This window comes from Neomonachus schauinslandi, chromosome 14, assembly GCF_002201575.2.
Source record: "Neomonachus schauinslandi chromosome 14, ASM220157v2, whole genome shotgun sequence".
Taxonomy (NCBI): Eukaryota; Metazoa; Chordata; class Mammalia; order Carnivora; family Phocidae; genus Neomonachus; species Neomonachus schauinslandi.
In genome coordinates, this window is record NC_058416.1 from 79,223,813 (window position 1) to 79,240,519 (window position 16,707).

At 44.1% G+C, this 16,707-nt stretch overlaps 1 protein-coding gene and 1 pseudogene across 2 annotated transcripts in view; one reads left to right on the forward strand and one right to left on the reverse strand.

The window, feature by feature from the left end:
• Positions 1-16,707, reverse strand: part of FBXW8 (F-box and WD repeat domain containing 8) — a 119,146-nt gene that overhangs the window by 100,915 nt on the left and 1,524 nt on the right. For both annotated transcript variants that reach the window (XM_044920889.1, XM_021698518.2), the window contains exon 2: positions 1,977-2,081. In XM_044920889.1, coding sequence (XP_044776824.1) covers positions 1,977-2,081 — 105 coding nt within the window. The remainder of the gene's footprint in view (positions 1-1,976; positions 2,082-16,707) is intronic.
• Positions 9,840-10,235, forward strand: LOC110588344 (annotated as a pseudogene).

The window sequence follows — 16,707 nt, forward strand, 5'->3', positions numbered from 1 at the left end:
ACTGTGTTGCAAATTAAACTGTTCACACCTGCAGAATAATCTCACCAGCATAACCAATCTATCCTGAAATGCAGCCCCCTTGTACCAAAAGGGGGATCTCTTCTTCCACTAGATCCTATCTTTCACTGATAAACTCTTTGGATGAGAAAACCAGCAGATGTGAAAGCCACATGGCCCTCTACAAAGCAGGAGAGCAAAAAGCAGTGTTAAAAGAAAGGATTCCTTAAACAGCAGCTCCCTATCAAGAATGAAGATTTTATCATCTAATGCTGACTTTGTGGAAAGCAGCTAGCTATTAGACCCTGTTCCAAGACTTCGGCTAACAGCATCAGGCTGAAATCCAGGAGTTGGACTCATTTAGCTGCACCCTTGTTTTCGACTCTTGGGAACAGGGCCAAAGTGTAAAGTTAGAATAGAACAAATCCAATTTCCAACGGAAAGAAGACGACAATATAGGTACTCTTGCTTAATGCAACTGATAGTCTCTGAGCACGGTTTACATTTCAGTACATTTTTATTTAGTGAATTTTAGCCCTGGAATAATTTTTTCCATCATTTCCTAAAGATTCCAGACTCTGCATCAAAAAATATCTGCCAACACCCCCACTTAATATTGTGGCAATCAAGAATACGGAAAACTTTTTCAAATTCATATCTAGGTAGAAAATTTTGATTAAGCAAACTGCTTCATATAGTGTAAAACCAGCAACTTTTTAAATTGTCCTGTATTTTGTGTGACTTCATTGAACTACCAGAGGTAGCAAGCTCTAGAGTCTAAATTTGGCTACAGTTTGCACCTCTCAAACTGCCTTAATGTTTTTAACTTCACATTTTAAAATATTTTTTATTTTAAAAAATTTTTTATTAAGTTTACTTTTTTAGTAATCTCTACACCCAACCTGGGGCTCAAACTCGCAACCCCAAGATCAAGAGTTGCATGCTCCTCTGACTGAGCTAGCCAGGCACCCCTGGAATTTTAGTATACAGTTCTGGTACCACTCCATTTTACCTATCCCTTTCCTTTAAGGGTGTAGACACATGTGTAAAATGCAGTCTAGAATCCAGGGATAGGAAATGGTAGCCACTAGACAAATTAAGTCTTGGAGTTGGAGACCATGAATACTCTAGGGTCTTCTGGGGAATACAGTTGTCCACGAAAGCCAAATGGTCAGCAATCATACATTCAACTTACGAGAAATTATACACTTCACCCATTACACTCTTCACCAAAAAGAAGCGAACAAGAGACCTAATTTAATTTGCCTCTCAAAGTGCGGTCAAAGCCACAAGGGTATTACCTGGTTAGAAATGCAGAATATCAGGCCCTACCCCAGATCTCCTGAGTCCGAATTTGCATTTTATCAAGATCTCCTGTGATTCATGTACACAGTCAAGTGTGGCCTGGACGGTAAGTGCCACCATGCCGCCCCATGGGCATATGCCTCAGAACAAGCAGGAGATGGGGGACACAGATCTGCACTTCCCTCAGAGGGTCTCTGTTCTCACAGGTCTCACACCTCATGGAGTGGAATTCTAGTATTTAAAGGGTCATTTGGATGATATGCCTAATACATGACGTCACTGTTTTGTCCCCCGGCTGACCTTCAGTTCTCCACCTAACAATTGGCTTGATTTAACCAAGGGCTGGCATTTTTGCATTAATGGTGAGAACATTAACAGCTCAGGCTAGCTCTATAAAGGCCAGCAGAGTTGTCAGCCACAGGTTGACCATAACTCAGACTGCAGGAAGAACAGAGCTCTTGAACAGATGGCCACAAAAAGATAAACACCAAGCAGTGATAAGGAACCCAATCCTTCCAGTTCAAGGTTGCGTTCCCTCAAGGAAAGTTGCTATCCACTTCATTAATTCTTTAAAGGTTGCAATTCTGATAAGTAAATCTCTGTTACCCAAGAGCTGCCTAGGCTTGCATTACAAGCAGAAGGAAATCTTGAACGTTAGTTTAATAATCGCTTACCTGTGCGCACCTTCCTAGTTCTTTCCTGTCCAGATACTGAAATATATTGATTGCCAGTTCATAAGGCAGTTGGATATCAAAGAAGGGCACATCATCCATTTCATTCTGAAGAGAAAAAGGAAAGGGAAATAAGTTCACAATTCGGAGGTATAAAAACACTCCTTTATACAGCAAGAGATATTCTTCGGTGGGAAGGACAGAGGTGCTGTTGTCCCTGGGGGAGGCACACATTCTCACTACCCCATGGGGCAGCCACCAGACCTGAGAGCCACTGAATTCTCACTGCCACAAGCCCACCCTCCTCACATTCACTCAGAAAATCCACAAGACCACTTCCCATAAGGCTTCAAAAGGAGAAGCAAGGGTGCCAACTCACAATCCGGGGTATGCCACAGGAATCAGTGCAAAGGTTGTAGAAAGTCTCATGGCCTCTAAGGAAAGTTGAGTGGTGGGCAGCCAAGAAAGGGAGCCTCGAAGTCAGAGGGGCCACTGGCCCCCCCCAGGACAACTCCTACTACACCCGACTTGGGAGGGCAGTGAGCCCCCACAGCCAGAGAAAATGCTGGCCTAGGTCACTCAAGTGGTTTCATCAGGAAAAGAACAGGGCTATGAAGATGAACAAGAAGTAAACAAACGAAATGCTGCTCTTAAAGGAGGTGAGCACCACCTCCCCTTGGCCACTGGAGAAACACACGGTTTCCTAATGCACTCAGGGGCCTACACTGGTTAACCTGAGTGAGCCAGTGCAAACAAAGCTGTTCTTCTTCGGTGTCATTTATTAATGTGGAGAAATTAGAGCTCGCCTGCCTTCGGATAAGCAATTAGGGATGAGGTAACGGGCTTTATTTGAGAGATAAGGCTGTCATGACGATCCTGGTTGCACAAAGAAATAGGAGTGTGAAGCAGAAAGAAAGCCAAGTGTGTATACGTGCCCCTCTGCCTGTTCCCAAATCCACCTGCTAAAGCTCCCTTTTGCATGTATTTCTGCAAAGCTAGGGCAAGCGGGCTGTTTGTCTCAATGGAACTTCCTTAAATAAAATTCATTTTTAATAAGCTTTGGCGGACATCAGTGACTTACAGGTTGCAAGCAAATTCTTAATTCACCACTCAAATACAATAGTCCTATACCACAAGGCTGCAGTCTGAAAATTGAAAACAGACTCAGCATTTTTAAGGGAGTGTGAGCACTGATTTAGCCCCTACCAAGTTCCAGGGTAAAGATTTTTGTGAAATCATGTTTCCATTCATCTAGGAGTCTCAGAGCTAAATGATAATGCAAGGCATAAGAAGGAAATGTATTCAACTTCACGAAAACAGTGCAAGGCTAAGTATGAGAGCCAAAAAGGATCTCTGGAGGGAAAAAGAGCAAGAGTTGACAGTTCTCTGTGGGCAAAGACAGTACAGAATGTTAAATCGGCAAAGAAATGTTGGCCATACGGGGGGCGGGGAGAGAAAAAACAAAAAAAAATCTGCAAGTGTAATCAGAAGGCAAAGGTGTTCCTGCCCAAAAAAATAATGGAAAATAATGGAAAGTCTTAGTCTAATGGCTGGGTCCCCTCTTACAATTAATTGGCTTCACTCATGGAGGAAAAGAGGCAGCACTTTCTCACTTGGCCCAGATACAACCTGAGACGACTCAACACAACCGAGGCGGGGGAGAGGGGTGTCACCCACCACCAGCTGAGGAAAGCCACACACAAAACCAGACTATCGTTTGTGACCCGTGGACTTCCTTCTGCTTTCTCTTTTGGATTGACTATGGTGAGGTGAAGCAGCCTACTTTACCTGCTTGGTAGAGAAACAAGAGAATAACGTTCCTTATCCTCATACAAGTAGAATGAAGGCAAAGAAAAGCCTGCACTCATGCAAAGTGAACGCAGATCCAGCTTTTACACTGTTAGAGACACCAGGCACTGCTTTCTTCAATCAGCCCCCAGCTGATTAGAACTATCACCTGGTTTCTGGACAGGACACTACTGTAACGAAACAGGAGATAGCACCTTTATTTTTAGTCATTCTGGTGTAGAAAAGTCACACTTGCGGTGGCAGGAGCCTTCCCCCTTTTGCCCATTCAGATGGCCGATTCGCTGTTCTCATCCTGGAGCACAGTGCCTCTCTACCCCAGTACCTCTACCCCAGCAGAACCACAACCCTGCCACTGGCCTTTTTGATCCCAACCCCCCCAACCTCTGGGATGGAGGTTCAGAACAAAGATTCAAACGGACAATCCTGGTTCTGCCACTTGACTCGCCATGTGACCAGGCTAAATACCTCCAGGTCTCAGCTTCCTCATCTGTAAAAGAGAGAGCGTACCTACTCATAGGGTAGTTACAAGAATAAAATGAAATAATACACGGAAAGGGCATGGGGCAAGTACCAGGGCAAAGCACACAATAACAGATTGATACGGCTATATTCGTTCCTGGAGTGGCACTTTGGCTCCCTTTTTTTCCCCCTTCAACAAGCATTTGTGGATTAGATCCACATTCCAGGTGACTCCTCTACCAGCTTGTTTACACAGAAAGTTTTGTCTCCCCCTGTCCTACCACAAGCAGAGGACTGCTGGTGACAGCAGGGAGGGGATGCAAAGTCACTAAGGAGTCTGAACAATGGGAGTGTCCACACCATAGGTCTTTTTCGAGAGAACTTTTCAAAGAGAATCAGCAATTTTAAGACGCTATACCATGGTAACAACTAGAGAAGGATTTGCTCTAGTGTACAGTGGAGGAAAAGGAGGCAGCCACCAGGGTGCAAATGACCAGTCAGGGGTGTTATGGCCCCCACACCAACAAAGGATCTGAAATGCCATACTGGTCACGCTGTTCGTGTACCAGTTGTGATGGGTCTTGAGAATTTTTAAGTTCTGGGGGACAACAACTGTTTCAAAGCACTGAATTATGTAAACACCAACATTACAAAGCCAAGCTTTATTTATTTGACAGTGAGAGAGGGAACACAAGCAGGGGGAGTGGGAGAGGGAGAAGCAGGCTTCCCGCCGAGCAGGGAGCCCGATGCGGGGCTTGATCCCAGGACCCTGGGATCATGACCTGAGCCGAAGGCAGATGCTTAAGGACTGAGCCACCCAGGCGCCCCAAAGCCAACTTTTAAATCATTATGCCCTTAGAATTACAAATCAAGTTCCAGACTCCCTGTTGCTACCAGTGGTTGGGGGATGGCAGGGAAAAAAAGAAACCAATGTGATAAAGGAAGGTCCACATCTATGTAGACCCACAAGGTCAGGAAACCAAAGGCTAAAGTTTCATGTTGCACACTTGGAATCTCTTTGGCAAGACACCTGATCACTGGTTCTTATAGTAGATGCTGCAGTGGCTCACTCAGATTCCCCCTTCTGGATCCACGACACTCATCATCCCAAATGCTCAGATGCTGCCTGCTCTTGGCTCACTGGCTCAGCTGTCAAGCACTTCCTAGGCACTACCCTTGGTCAAACAAGCTGCCTCGTCCAAGGTTACATCCCCTACTGGAGGGCAGCCTGCATCCAGTGACTAGTCAATACCTAGGTACAAAGGCTTGTCCCCCTTGCCTCAATTCAGGGCTTCTCAGGAAGGCCAACCTGCTAAACCACCTGCAGGCAAAGCTCCATCCCAGTGTCCGTTTCATGAAAAATCCAACCTGATTTCCCGAAGTAGATGTGATGCAGGACAGTTCTATATCCAACACATTCCCAAAGGCTCTGATGCACAACTCTGGAGACAGGAGTCTAGCTAACCTCCTTCCCTTTCCTCCACTCAAGGAGGTAGGATGACGTTGGAGTGACATTATTAAACCAAGAGACAGAACAAACTAGATTCAAAGTTAAATAAGTCACTCATAAACTTCACTTTGTTATTAGTAACAGATCACTTGGGAAACACCTTATAAAAGATTGACAGTTAGGAGCATGTTTGACCCTGTGGTTGAAAATGTCATTCTTCTATAGGTACCCAGGATTTGGCAGGGATGTAGAGCCACATGCTGGACAGAAGTGCTAGCCCAATAAGCACGCACACGCTCATAGTGGGGCTGGAGCACTCCCACTGGGCCCTGCCCACAGCTCGTAAATAGAAGTAAACAATACCACCTGCTGCAAGTATGCAGAGAAGTACCTTATCCTCTAAAGGGGGCTATCAGACTTCCACCTAGGCCGTTCTGAAGCACACAGCCATCTGAAAAGTTCTAGGCCACATGAACCAATTCTGATTTATATGGTTTTAAAAACATGGAGGCAGACAAGTAGACATTTCAGAAACAAAGAAATTCCAAAAATGAAGGAAAGAGGTTAAAGACACTGGAAATATTAACATAGAGAAACCTGGTCACACTAAAAATATCAATAGGACCACAATGTTTAGTCCATTATTTTTATAGCCCAAGCAATGTGAGACTGGCCAATAATGCTACAGAAAACCAAGACATTAAAGTATTAACATGGCTTCAAATGTGAGGAAAAACACCGTTTTGATTAAATACAACCTGGCTTTTAATTTTTCAATGGCTCAAATATTGATTCTTTACCACTGTGGTGACTCCTGTCCTGTGTTATACATCAAGACTATCTGTGGAGTTTTAAAAAAATGCCCCCAATTGTGTTACCCCAAATTTCCAGGGGGTAGGGCTCAAACATCTCTTCCTCAGGGATCCTCAGGCACACTAGAAATCAAGAACCACAACCCTAAATTAGGTGGATTAAAAAAAAGGCAAAACAAAAAAAACACCACACAAACCCACAAAGAGGTCATGTTACTTTGTTAATTCAAAGTCAGCGAATACTAGATTTTCCCAAAGTCTGCTGGACTTAGTCCAAAAATGCTAAAAGAAATTGCAAATAGATCCATCCCCAGGGAGGCTGATTTGTACTCCTATGTGCTAATGTAAGACTAATTCTGTAAATGGATTGGTTTTGTGCCTTACTGTTAGAAATTTAATCTGTCTTCTCTTGTTTAGTAGAAGAAGGGATAATTACTAAGAGCCAAATCAGTGAAAAGTGAAGAAACGGCCTCAAGGTTTGTTCCCAATGTACATCTCCAGGACAAACAGAACATGAAAGCTCTCTAGGTGGTGTTTTAAGAAACCAAAAAGGCACCTCGAACATACAATAGACATGCAATAGTATTTATGCTGAATCTGTGGCTGAAAGGAGACTGTTTTCTAAAGAAATTACTGTAAAAGTGGAGTAGAGCAGACCCACGCAATCTCAATCAGAAAGAATGAATTCCAGTTTCACCTGGGTCTTAAAAAACTGGTTGATGGGGGGGGTCTGAAACACTCAAGATTAAATAGGCATTCATTCACAATCCCAAATTTATCTCAAAATATGTATTTTTAAAAAGATGACAGGGCGCCTGGGTGGCTCAGTTGGTTAAGCGACTGCCTTCAGCTCAGGTCATGATTCCAGGGTCCTGGGATCGAGTCCCGCATCGGGCTCCCTGCTCTGCGGGGAGCCTGCTTCTCCCTCTCCCACTCCCCCTGCTTGTGTTCCCTCTCTCGCTGTGTCTCTCTCTGTCAAATAAATAAAATCTTTAAAAATAAAAAAAAATAAATAAAATGACAGAACACCAAAACGTTAACAGCATAGCCTCTGACCAATGGCATTACAAGATTTTTCTTTCTTCTGAATTCCCTAAGTATTTTTACAGTTAAGTAGGTGATATTTTCAGACATAGAAAAGCAAAACTTTTTTTAAAGATTTATTTGAGAGAGAGAATGAGAGAGAGCATGAGAGGGGGGAGGGTCAGAGGGAAAAGCAGGCTCCCCGCTGAGCAGGGAGCCTGATGTGGGACTCGATCCCAGGACTCCAGGATCACGACCTGAGCCGAAGGCAGTCGCTTAACCAACTGAGCCACCCAGGCGCCCCCAAAGCAAGACATTTTTGAAATAAGGTGTTTTGGGGCACCTGGGTGGCTCAGCTGGTTAAGCGTCTGCCTTCGGCTCAGGTCGTGATCTCAGGGTCCTGGGATTGAGCCCCGCATGGGGTTCCCTGCTCAGTGGGGAGTCTGCTTCTCCCTCTCTCCCTGTATCTCCCCAACTTGTGCGCTCGCTCTCTGAAATAAAAATCTTAAAAAGATAGAAGGTGTTTTATGTTCAAAACACTATCTGAAATCAGGGCCATTCCAGATGCCAGGGGGAGAAGAGGTGCTGTTAGCAAATGTGTAAGAAATGATGTCTACACTCAGAGCTAAAATCTTTTCTAGAGAGAAGTCATCATCACATACAACAGTATAAAGATGGGAGACTACAAAATGCAACACACAGAATCCCCTAAGGTATTCCAAAGTTCATTAGTAAATCAGCTATTTAGAACTTGGAAATCATTTCTGCAGAGAAGCAACATTATGAAGAGTGGTTAAGCTCCAAAACAGTCCACAAAAAGCCAAGTTATCTCTTCACATTTAACCTAATCCTCGTGCCTTGTGATGAGAAAAAGCAAAAAGCGTTACGTTTGTTGATTGCATGCATGGCTGATACACTACACAATCTAACCAGCACAGTGCCTTGCACACAGCAGACGCACAGTAAATGTCCAATGGTTTTGTTTGTTTTTTTTTTAAGATTTTATTTGTCAGAGAGAGAACAAGCACAAGCAGGGAGAGCGAAGGCAGAAGCAGGCTTCGCTTGGAGGGAGCCCAATGCGGGACTCGATCCCAGGACCCTGGGATCATGACCTGACCCAAAGGCAGGCGCTTAACCCACTAAGCCACCCAGGCATTCCTTTTTGGTTTTTAAAACAAGCTTTCCAATTTCAAGAACCATTCTCATTCACCACCTACTGGTGGGATTGCACTGGGCACTTTGGCAAGGAATGGAGGCAGAAAAATGCCCATCTAAAGGACTGGGAGCGAGTGCTGGGGGTGGCAGCAAAAGAAGTTGGTGTGAAGCAGAAGAGGCTGGCCCTCCGCCTTCAAAGTCCCTTTTAGTTTAAACTGGGATCAGAGCTTAAGGACCCAGAAAGGAGATAAGTCAGGTCAAGGGGGCACTCCCAAGTCAGAAGCCTGGACGAGTATGGGTATGGATTTATTTGTGGAAAGTTTCATGTCAAGGGTCCTAAACACTTCAAGCACATTCCTACCATCAGGATCAACTATATAATTTGTGGACCCCCATGTAAAACAAAGCAGGGGCCCTTGTTTAAAAAGGATTAAAAATGTTAAATCACATAGGGTCACACAGGCCCACAAGGCCAGGGGGCCCAGGCCAGCACAGAACCTGCACATTTGCCATTCTCTGCCTAGAACCCTCTCCCCCAGGTCTCTGCATGCTTGCTCCCTCATCTCCTTCCATGAAGGCCTTCTTGCATAGCACTATTTAAAATTATCGCCTCTCCCCCAACACATACACACTCTATCCCTTCCACCTGCTGTATTTTTCTCCAGATCATCACCTGACAATTATTTGTTCACATTCGACCTCTCTCCAGAATGTAAGTTCTTTAAGGGCACAGATCTTTTCGGTCTTGTTCACTGCTGTATCCTCAGTGCCTAGAACAGTGCCTACTACTAAGAAGCCATTTAATCAGTATTTGTGGAATCAGCGAAGACCAAGCTGCTTCAACCAGCAGAACCTTTCAACGAAGAGATGGTGGCCTAAGTTACAAGTGTTCTGGTATACACAGAGAGCATTTCGAAATGTGCCTAAGTAGAGACCTGCTAATTCATCACAGGCAAAAAATGAATCGCCCTGATAGTAAGATGTTCCATTGAGGGAAAGGAAGAAGGAAGAGAACTCTGAGCTCGAGACAGATTTCAAGTTGAGCATTAAACAGAAAGCAGAGGACTCACGATGGACTCTTACAGCTTCTAGACTGCAGCCCGGGAGGACGATTCTCCAGTCCAGTCTGCACCTACCAGGTCTATCCCAAGTGAGAGAATGGCTGAGCTTAATCAGAAGTCTACCTTGGATATGATTAAGGAGTTCAGGAGGAATTGGCACTCTTTGTAACTGAGAGAACTACTGTATGTGGTGCAGACTCCATGCTCCTGGCATTGCAGCTTTCCATGGCAGAGAACAACAAACAGCACAGTGGAGAATTTACAGTTTCCCTCAGCGATGTCTTATTGACCTGGAAATACTTCCTACGTGAGAAGTTGAACTTACCAGTTGAAAATATGGAAGTGATTGACCATTAGGAGGATTTACGATGATTTCTTAAAGAATAGTAATAGGTTAGATCTGATTGATGTTTATAAAAAATGTGGTGTTTTGATTTCTAGTTGTGAAAATAATGCCAACATATCCCCTGTATTTTTTAAAATTCTATCTTAAATGAAAATTGGCTAGATTTATTTTTCAACTATGGTATCAGCATTTATAGTAACTTGATAATGCTTTTGCTTTTCAGATCATGTTAGAAATGGAAAATTTATCTACCTGAAAGTTACTACTGGAAAGAAATATTTCAGTGGTAAATTTTGCTGGAATTCTGTTATTTGGTTGAAATATAAGATAGCTTCTTACTAGATCAAAAAATTTTAACAAAGAGATCAGTCCCAAATGCTTCATTTCTTTTTGAATTTGTGCCAAGGATTGCTTTTTATTTTACTTTCTTGTTTTAATGTGCATCTGTTCATTTGGCATATGTTGTATAAATGATTGTTATGACTCTATGGATTAATATTATTTTACTGAGATGGGGTATCATTTTGTGACGATAGTATGATGCAATAAACATGAGGTAATATACTGTTAAAAAAAAAAAAAAAAGCAGAGGACAGCAAAGAGGAAGGGAAATTGGCCCAGCTAAGCCAGTTCATGAGTTCACATTTTATTGTTTGCCGTGATTCATATCAGCAAGTTTCCTCACTTGTTTCTAACTTAAAAACTGAAGAAAGCTATGCCATCAAATTGACCTTGTTGACAGCACAAATGTAGGTTCTGACAAATACTGACCTAGTGGACAATGCATATTAGTCAGCACTAATAAAACTTTATCAGGCCTGAAAACCCAAATCCTAACTGGAAGGATGTTTGAAAGTTCCCAAGGGTTCTAACAACCATGGAGCAGCTTTATAACACTGCTGTTGGGAGCAGTAATTCTGCCTATCTCAACTCCACAAATGTTGATGGGGCCCCTACCGCAAGAGAAAGACAGGAGACCCTGCCTTCCAGGGACTCCCAAGCCCAGGTGTAGGGCAGCAAGGGGTTAATCAATGATAAGTCTTAGCAAAGAGGAAATCAGTATAGTGAACTCTCCCCAATACTAATAAGAATAGGACCAGTTTTAATTTATTGGCTGCTTATTTTATGCCAGGCTTTGTGCTAGGAACATTCCATGCTTTATTTCTCGGTCTCTTCACAAGACCGGCATTAGCATCATCCTCATCTGATAAGGCAGGATAAGTTAACTTGCCCAAGGTCAAACAGTAAGTTAAGCAGGGTCTCAATTCTGCTTACTACGGATTTCCCAGCACCCAGCTGATGAATAAATATGGTTGATGATTAGAAAACACATACATTCCCATAGTTAGGGCTGCTTCAAACACCCACCTAAAGATGGACATCTGTTGTTTCTGTCATTTCCTGCCCAACACCCATCCCTCTACTTTTAGGAACCCCCCCACTCTTGATCACCTTGGTTTAATGACGCTGACGCCTCCACCACCCCTTTATCAGGAGTGGGAGTGGATACAAGCCTGGCCAACCTGAGTCCGTGATTGGCCCGAGGATGAACACATGACCCAGTCTGGACCAATGGGAATTTAAGTTCCTAACAACGCTGCAGAGAACAGATGCTCTTTCTCCTTGTTGGAAGCAGATAGAAAGTTAAGACTGGAGAGCACCTTGGTGGCTCAGTCAGTTAAACGACTGCTTTCTGCTCAGGTCATGATCCCAGAATCCTGGGATGGAGTCTCGCGTCAGGCTCCCTGCTCCACAGTGAGTGTGCTTCTCCCTATGCCCCTCCCCTCATTCTCTCTCTCGCTCTCAAAAATCTTTTAAAAAATTTAAAGAAAACTGGAGTTGCTGGTAGCTATTTTATCCCAAAGTGGGGGGGGAGGGGAGTCTGCCTGTGAATAAAGACAACAAAAGGAAAGCAGGACGAGGACACGGAGATTTCTAGTTGCATGATCTAGGCACCCACACCTGGAATCTTCAGGTACACTAACCAATAGATTCCAGTTTGGGCTCCTTAAGCCAGTTTGAGTTGGGTCCTGATTGCTTGCGGCTCAGAGTCCTGACACATCACCTAAATAAAAATGGGACCCTGCAACTGGACAGCACACATACCAAGCAAAGAAAGAAGCATCCTCGAAATTATGCTCAAGTGCCCCCACCACCTCTGAGAAGCTGGAGTTTATGGAGAGAGGGAAATGTAAGAAAAGTGCCTGTTGCCTCTGAAAATCTGTCTGGGGCTGTAGCAATTCTTTTACTCGTCAAAACCATATACTAAAAAGACAGTTTAGGTGTCCCCATTCATCACCTAAAAATACATGGCTTCTCAGTGCTATTACTTAAAGCTTCCCAAGAGAAGACAGGGCCCACTTCTAAATTTTCATCTCAGCTGTGCTTGTCCATCAAATGTCTGGCCTGCACCCAGCCAGATGACCCTCCAACGCATTGCTGTTCACCTACTCCTCGAAAGGCAAATTAACTCTTGCCTGCCAACTTACTAGCTGGCTCGCACTCTAGTGAGGATACCGCAGGCTCTGAGGTGAAAGAGGCTGCATCAAATACAACACAACAGAACGCCCTGGCCCAGCGGAGCGCACAAGGGGCTGGGGGGAAAGCACCCCAAAGAGAGGGGATGTTAGGAGGTGGGACCAGATTTGTAGTTCTCCCTCATGTCAAGTGGATCAGCCTGTCGGAGTTTCTGTGGAGTCTCAGGTGGAACTAAATCTTCCTTCTCGGGAGTCAGCCATGGATCAAATAAGGATTCTTGGGAAAACAAACGCAAAGATCACAAACTCATGACCCAAGGCAGACCCAGCCCACAGAAGATTTCATTTAACCAACAGTGTTAGGACTTAAAAACTTTTTTTTTTGCATTAGTTACCAACAATTAAAAATGGGAGGAATTTGGGGCACCTGGATGGCTCAGTAGTTAAGTGTCTGCCTTTGCTTCAGGTCATGATCCCAGGGTCCTGGGATCGAGCCCCATGTCCGGCTCCCTACTCGGGGGGGGTGGGGGGGGAACCTGCTTCCCCTGCTTGTATGCAGTTGTGCTCTGTCAAACAGAATCTTTAAAAAACAAACATGGGAGGAATTTGAGTGATAGATGGCATTAAGGGCCACTACTTTGTTCATTCTTGCCTGTATCCAGGCAGTGGAGGACTCCACCCTAACTCTAGACTTGGCCATCTGGCTCACTCTGGCAGATGTGACAGTAACAAACATGACCTGGGCAGAGTTTGAAAGCACTTGGGCATTAGAGCTTGCCCTCTTGCTGCTCTTGTAGCTCTGAGAAAGCCCATGCAGGGCTCACCTGTTGGATGATGAGACACATAGCAAACACACACATACACCTCCAGCAACTAGCCAGCTGCCAGAATCAGAGCTGCCTAGCTAACCAGCAGCTAACCTCAGACATCTGAGCGAACCCACCCACACCCAGCCCAAACTGCCACTCTGCAAAATGGTGAACTAAATAGTGGTGGGTTTTTTGTTTTATTTGAGAGCGCGTGAGTGCACACACGAGTGGGAGGAGGGACAGAGGGAGAAGAAGCAGACTCCCCACTGAGCAGGGAGCCAGACCTGATCATGACCTGAACCGAAGGCAGACGCTTAACCGACTGAGCCACCCAGGTTTCCCTAAATAGTGGTGTTTAAGCCAAAGTCCTGGGTGTTTTCTGTGTGGCAAAAACTGATGTAGTCCACATAAAAATGAACATTCCCAATTACAAAACAAAAATCTAAAGACCCTGCCACACTGGGACCACATTCCCACAAGGCAACAACCAGTTGAGATGGGCAGTGGCTCCCACCTTTAACCCAGCTACCGCATGTATCCCTTAATTTTTTTTTTTTTTTTTTTTTTTTAAAAGATTTTATTTCTTTGACACAGAGAGACACAGCAAGAGGGGGAACACAAGCAGGGGGAGAGGGAGAGGGAGAAGCGGGCTTCCTGCGGAGCAGGGAGCCCAATGTGGGGCTCGATCCCAGAATCCTGGGATCATGACCCGAGCCGAAGGCAGACGCCCAATGACTGAGCCACCCAGGCGCCACCCCCCAATTTATCACCTTCTCATCTCGCCCATGCTGAGGTTGAGTTCAGTTGCCATAGGTCATCTCAGTTAGATGCTGTTATATTTATGGCAGAGAAGAAAGTACAATACTGTATTCTTCATACTTGAGTTACTATCGGGTAGGAAAGCCATTATAACCACCTTGGAAAATTGTTTGTCAGGATCTACTAAGGCTGAACATCTGCATACTTATGACCTATCAATTCCAATTAGCTATATACCCAAGAAAAATGAATACACAGGTTCCAAAAGATGTGCAAAGTGTTCACAGCACTACTCCCAATTGTCCCAAACCAGCTGGGAAACTAGTCCTCAAGAATGTCCATCAACAGAATAAAACGTGACATATCCATAGAGATGAATTTCACACATAATGCTATGTGCTAGAACCCAGACACAAGCAAGCACATGCTTTATGATTCTACTTATAGTTCAAAAACAGAAAATTAAAATAAGGTGTTAGAAGTCAGGTGAGAACACATGGGGGTTCTGACAAACTGAGAATGCTGTTCTGAAATCTGGGTGTTATCTACATGGATGTGTACACTTGTGAAAACTCACCAACCTGGACATTTATGATTTTATACAGGGTTTGGTCTAAAGAAACTTTTAAAAGTAGAAAAACAAGACCGAGAGAGCTAGGTTTCAAACAAAATGGTTAAGTATTTTTTTAGGGATATCATGAAGGCAATTCCTATACTGTCATGTTTTGTACTTAATGTGACAAAAATAATAGCCATCATGGGGCACCCAGCTGGCTCAGTCAGTGGAATATGCGACTCTTGACCTCAGGGTTGTGAGTTCAAGACCCAAGATAGGTGTTAAAGAGTACTTAAAAAAAAAATAACCATGAGTTAAAGCATTACAGATATATGGCTGGAATCTGGAGAGATACATAACAAAACACCTGGTGAACTAGGAAAAAGGACTGAATGAGCCACTCCGAGGCTACCTCACTCATTTGCATGATCTGCCTGACCTCTGGGCTCTGGGGCTTACAACCACTGACATGGGAATCCAAGCCTTTTCTGTAAAGGTTACCATCATTTCTCACATTTAGGATACTGGGGAGGTTGAATGCCCCTAAAAATCACTTTCTTAATGCTCATCTGTCAAATGGGGCAAATAGCAGCCACTGGAGAGAGCTGTGGGAGAACTGAAGATCTTCAAGCCCTTAAGGCAGTACCAAGGAGATTGAGAGTAATTTTATTTATAGCCGTGTTGATTGCAAGTTAAAAAAAAAAAGTGCCCTGAAGGTTGGATGCTGTTCATAGTCCAGTAGCACCTAATATGGTGATTCTGCAGACAGAGGAGATCATGGGCACACACTCCAAAGCAGCTTTTTTCTAACTAATTCCGATGTGCCCCTTGGATCCTATAGTAGGCAGGCCCTTCCATTTCTAGAAGACTTCATTTAAGGCTCCATTATTTTTGGTCTCAATGCCTATCCCTCAGGAGTATTAGGGCCAGAAAGCCTTGAAGAATCAAGATAGTAAACCAAAGGAAGCTGTACAGCAGAAAACAATTTGGTCTCAAATTTGCTTGTCCATCCCAACCACATTTCTAAGAGCTTCCTCAGGATATTGATTAAGCAGATCTAGGGACACACCAGAACCTGTCTTTTAATAAGGCCTAAGGGGATTTTTACACCAAGTTTGCAAAACTATTACCTGGTGAAATTTACAGCTTAACAGACCTGGATCCAAATTCAACCCCCAAAACTTATCAGCTAGGCATCCCTGGGGCAGTTACAGAAAACCTCTTTGAATATCCTCATTCATAAAAGGAGATACTAACAATATGGACTTTCCAGGATTGTTGTGAAGCCTGAAGACACTGCCACACTCAGCAGGTTGGATTTTCGCTGTGAGGCCCCAAGTGTGCCTTTGTCCTAACAATCCACTTTCCTGTTTCCCTCTACCACCAGAAGCTGGTCTTACCTTAACCTACAAATCTACTTCCATGGGAGTGATTTCTGCATAGATCTGGAATGTCCTGAGCAACTCCTCCGGTGCTAAACCACCTTCCCAAGGCATTGAAAGATTTTTACATCTGCCAGACTTCCTCAGTGATGACCCACTTTTTACAGAAGCAGACATGATACCAGCATGAATTTTCATACACCTAAGAATTGTCACATTGGATGAGTTTATAATGCACATACACAGAAAAAGATTTTAACCTTAGAAGTAGACCAGAAACTTGGTGGAAACTCCTATAGCTATTAATGTTATCTGAATAAAACTACGTTAAATAGGCCATTATTTCTAGAAACTCGCCAATTACAGAATTACTCTGAACTGGGAAGCTGTAGAAGCCTTCTTTAAGCCTAATTTAAATCAAACCAGGGGCGCCTGGGTGGCTCAGTAGTTAAAGCTCTTGACTTGACTTGGGCTCAGGTCAGGATCCCAAGGTCAGGAGATCTAGCCCAGCATCGGCCTCCGTGCTCAGCAAGGAGTCTGCTTGAGGATTCTCTCCCTCTCTGCCGCGCCCCCCCCCCGCCCTCCCCCCCCCCCCTCTAAAATTATATTCTACTAAAAATTTAAATGTAATATCAC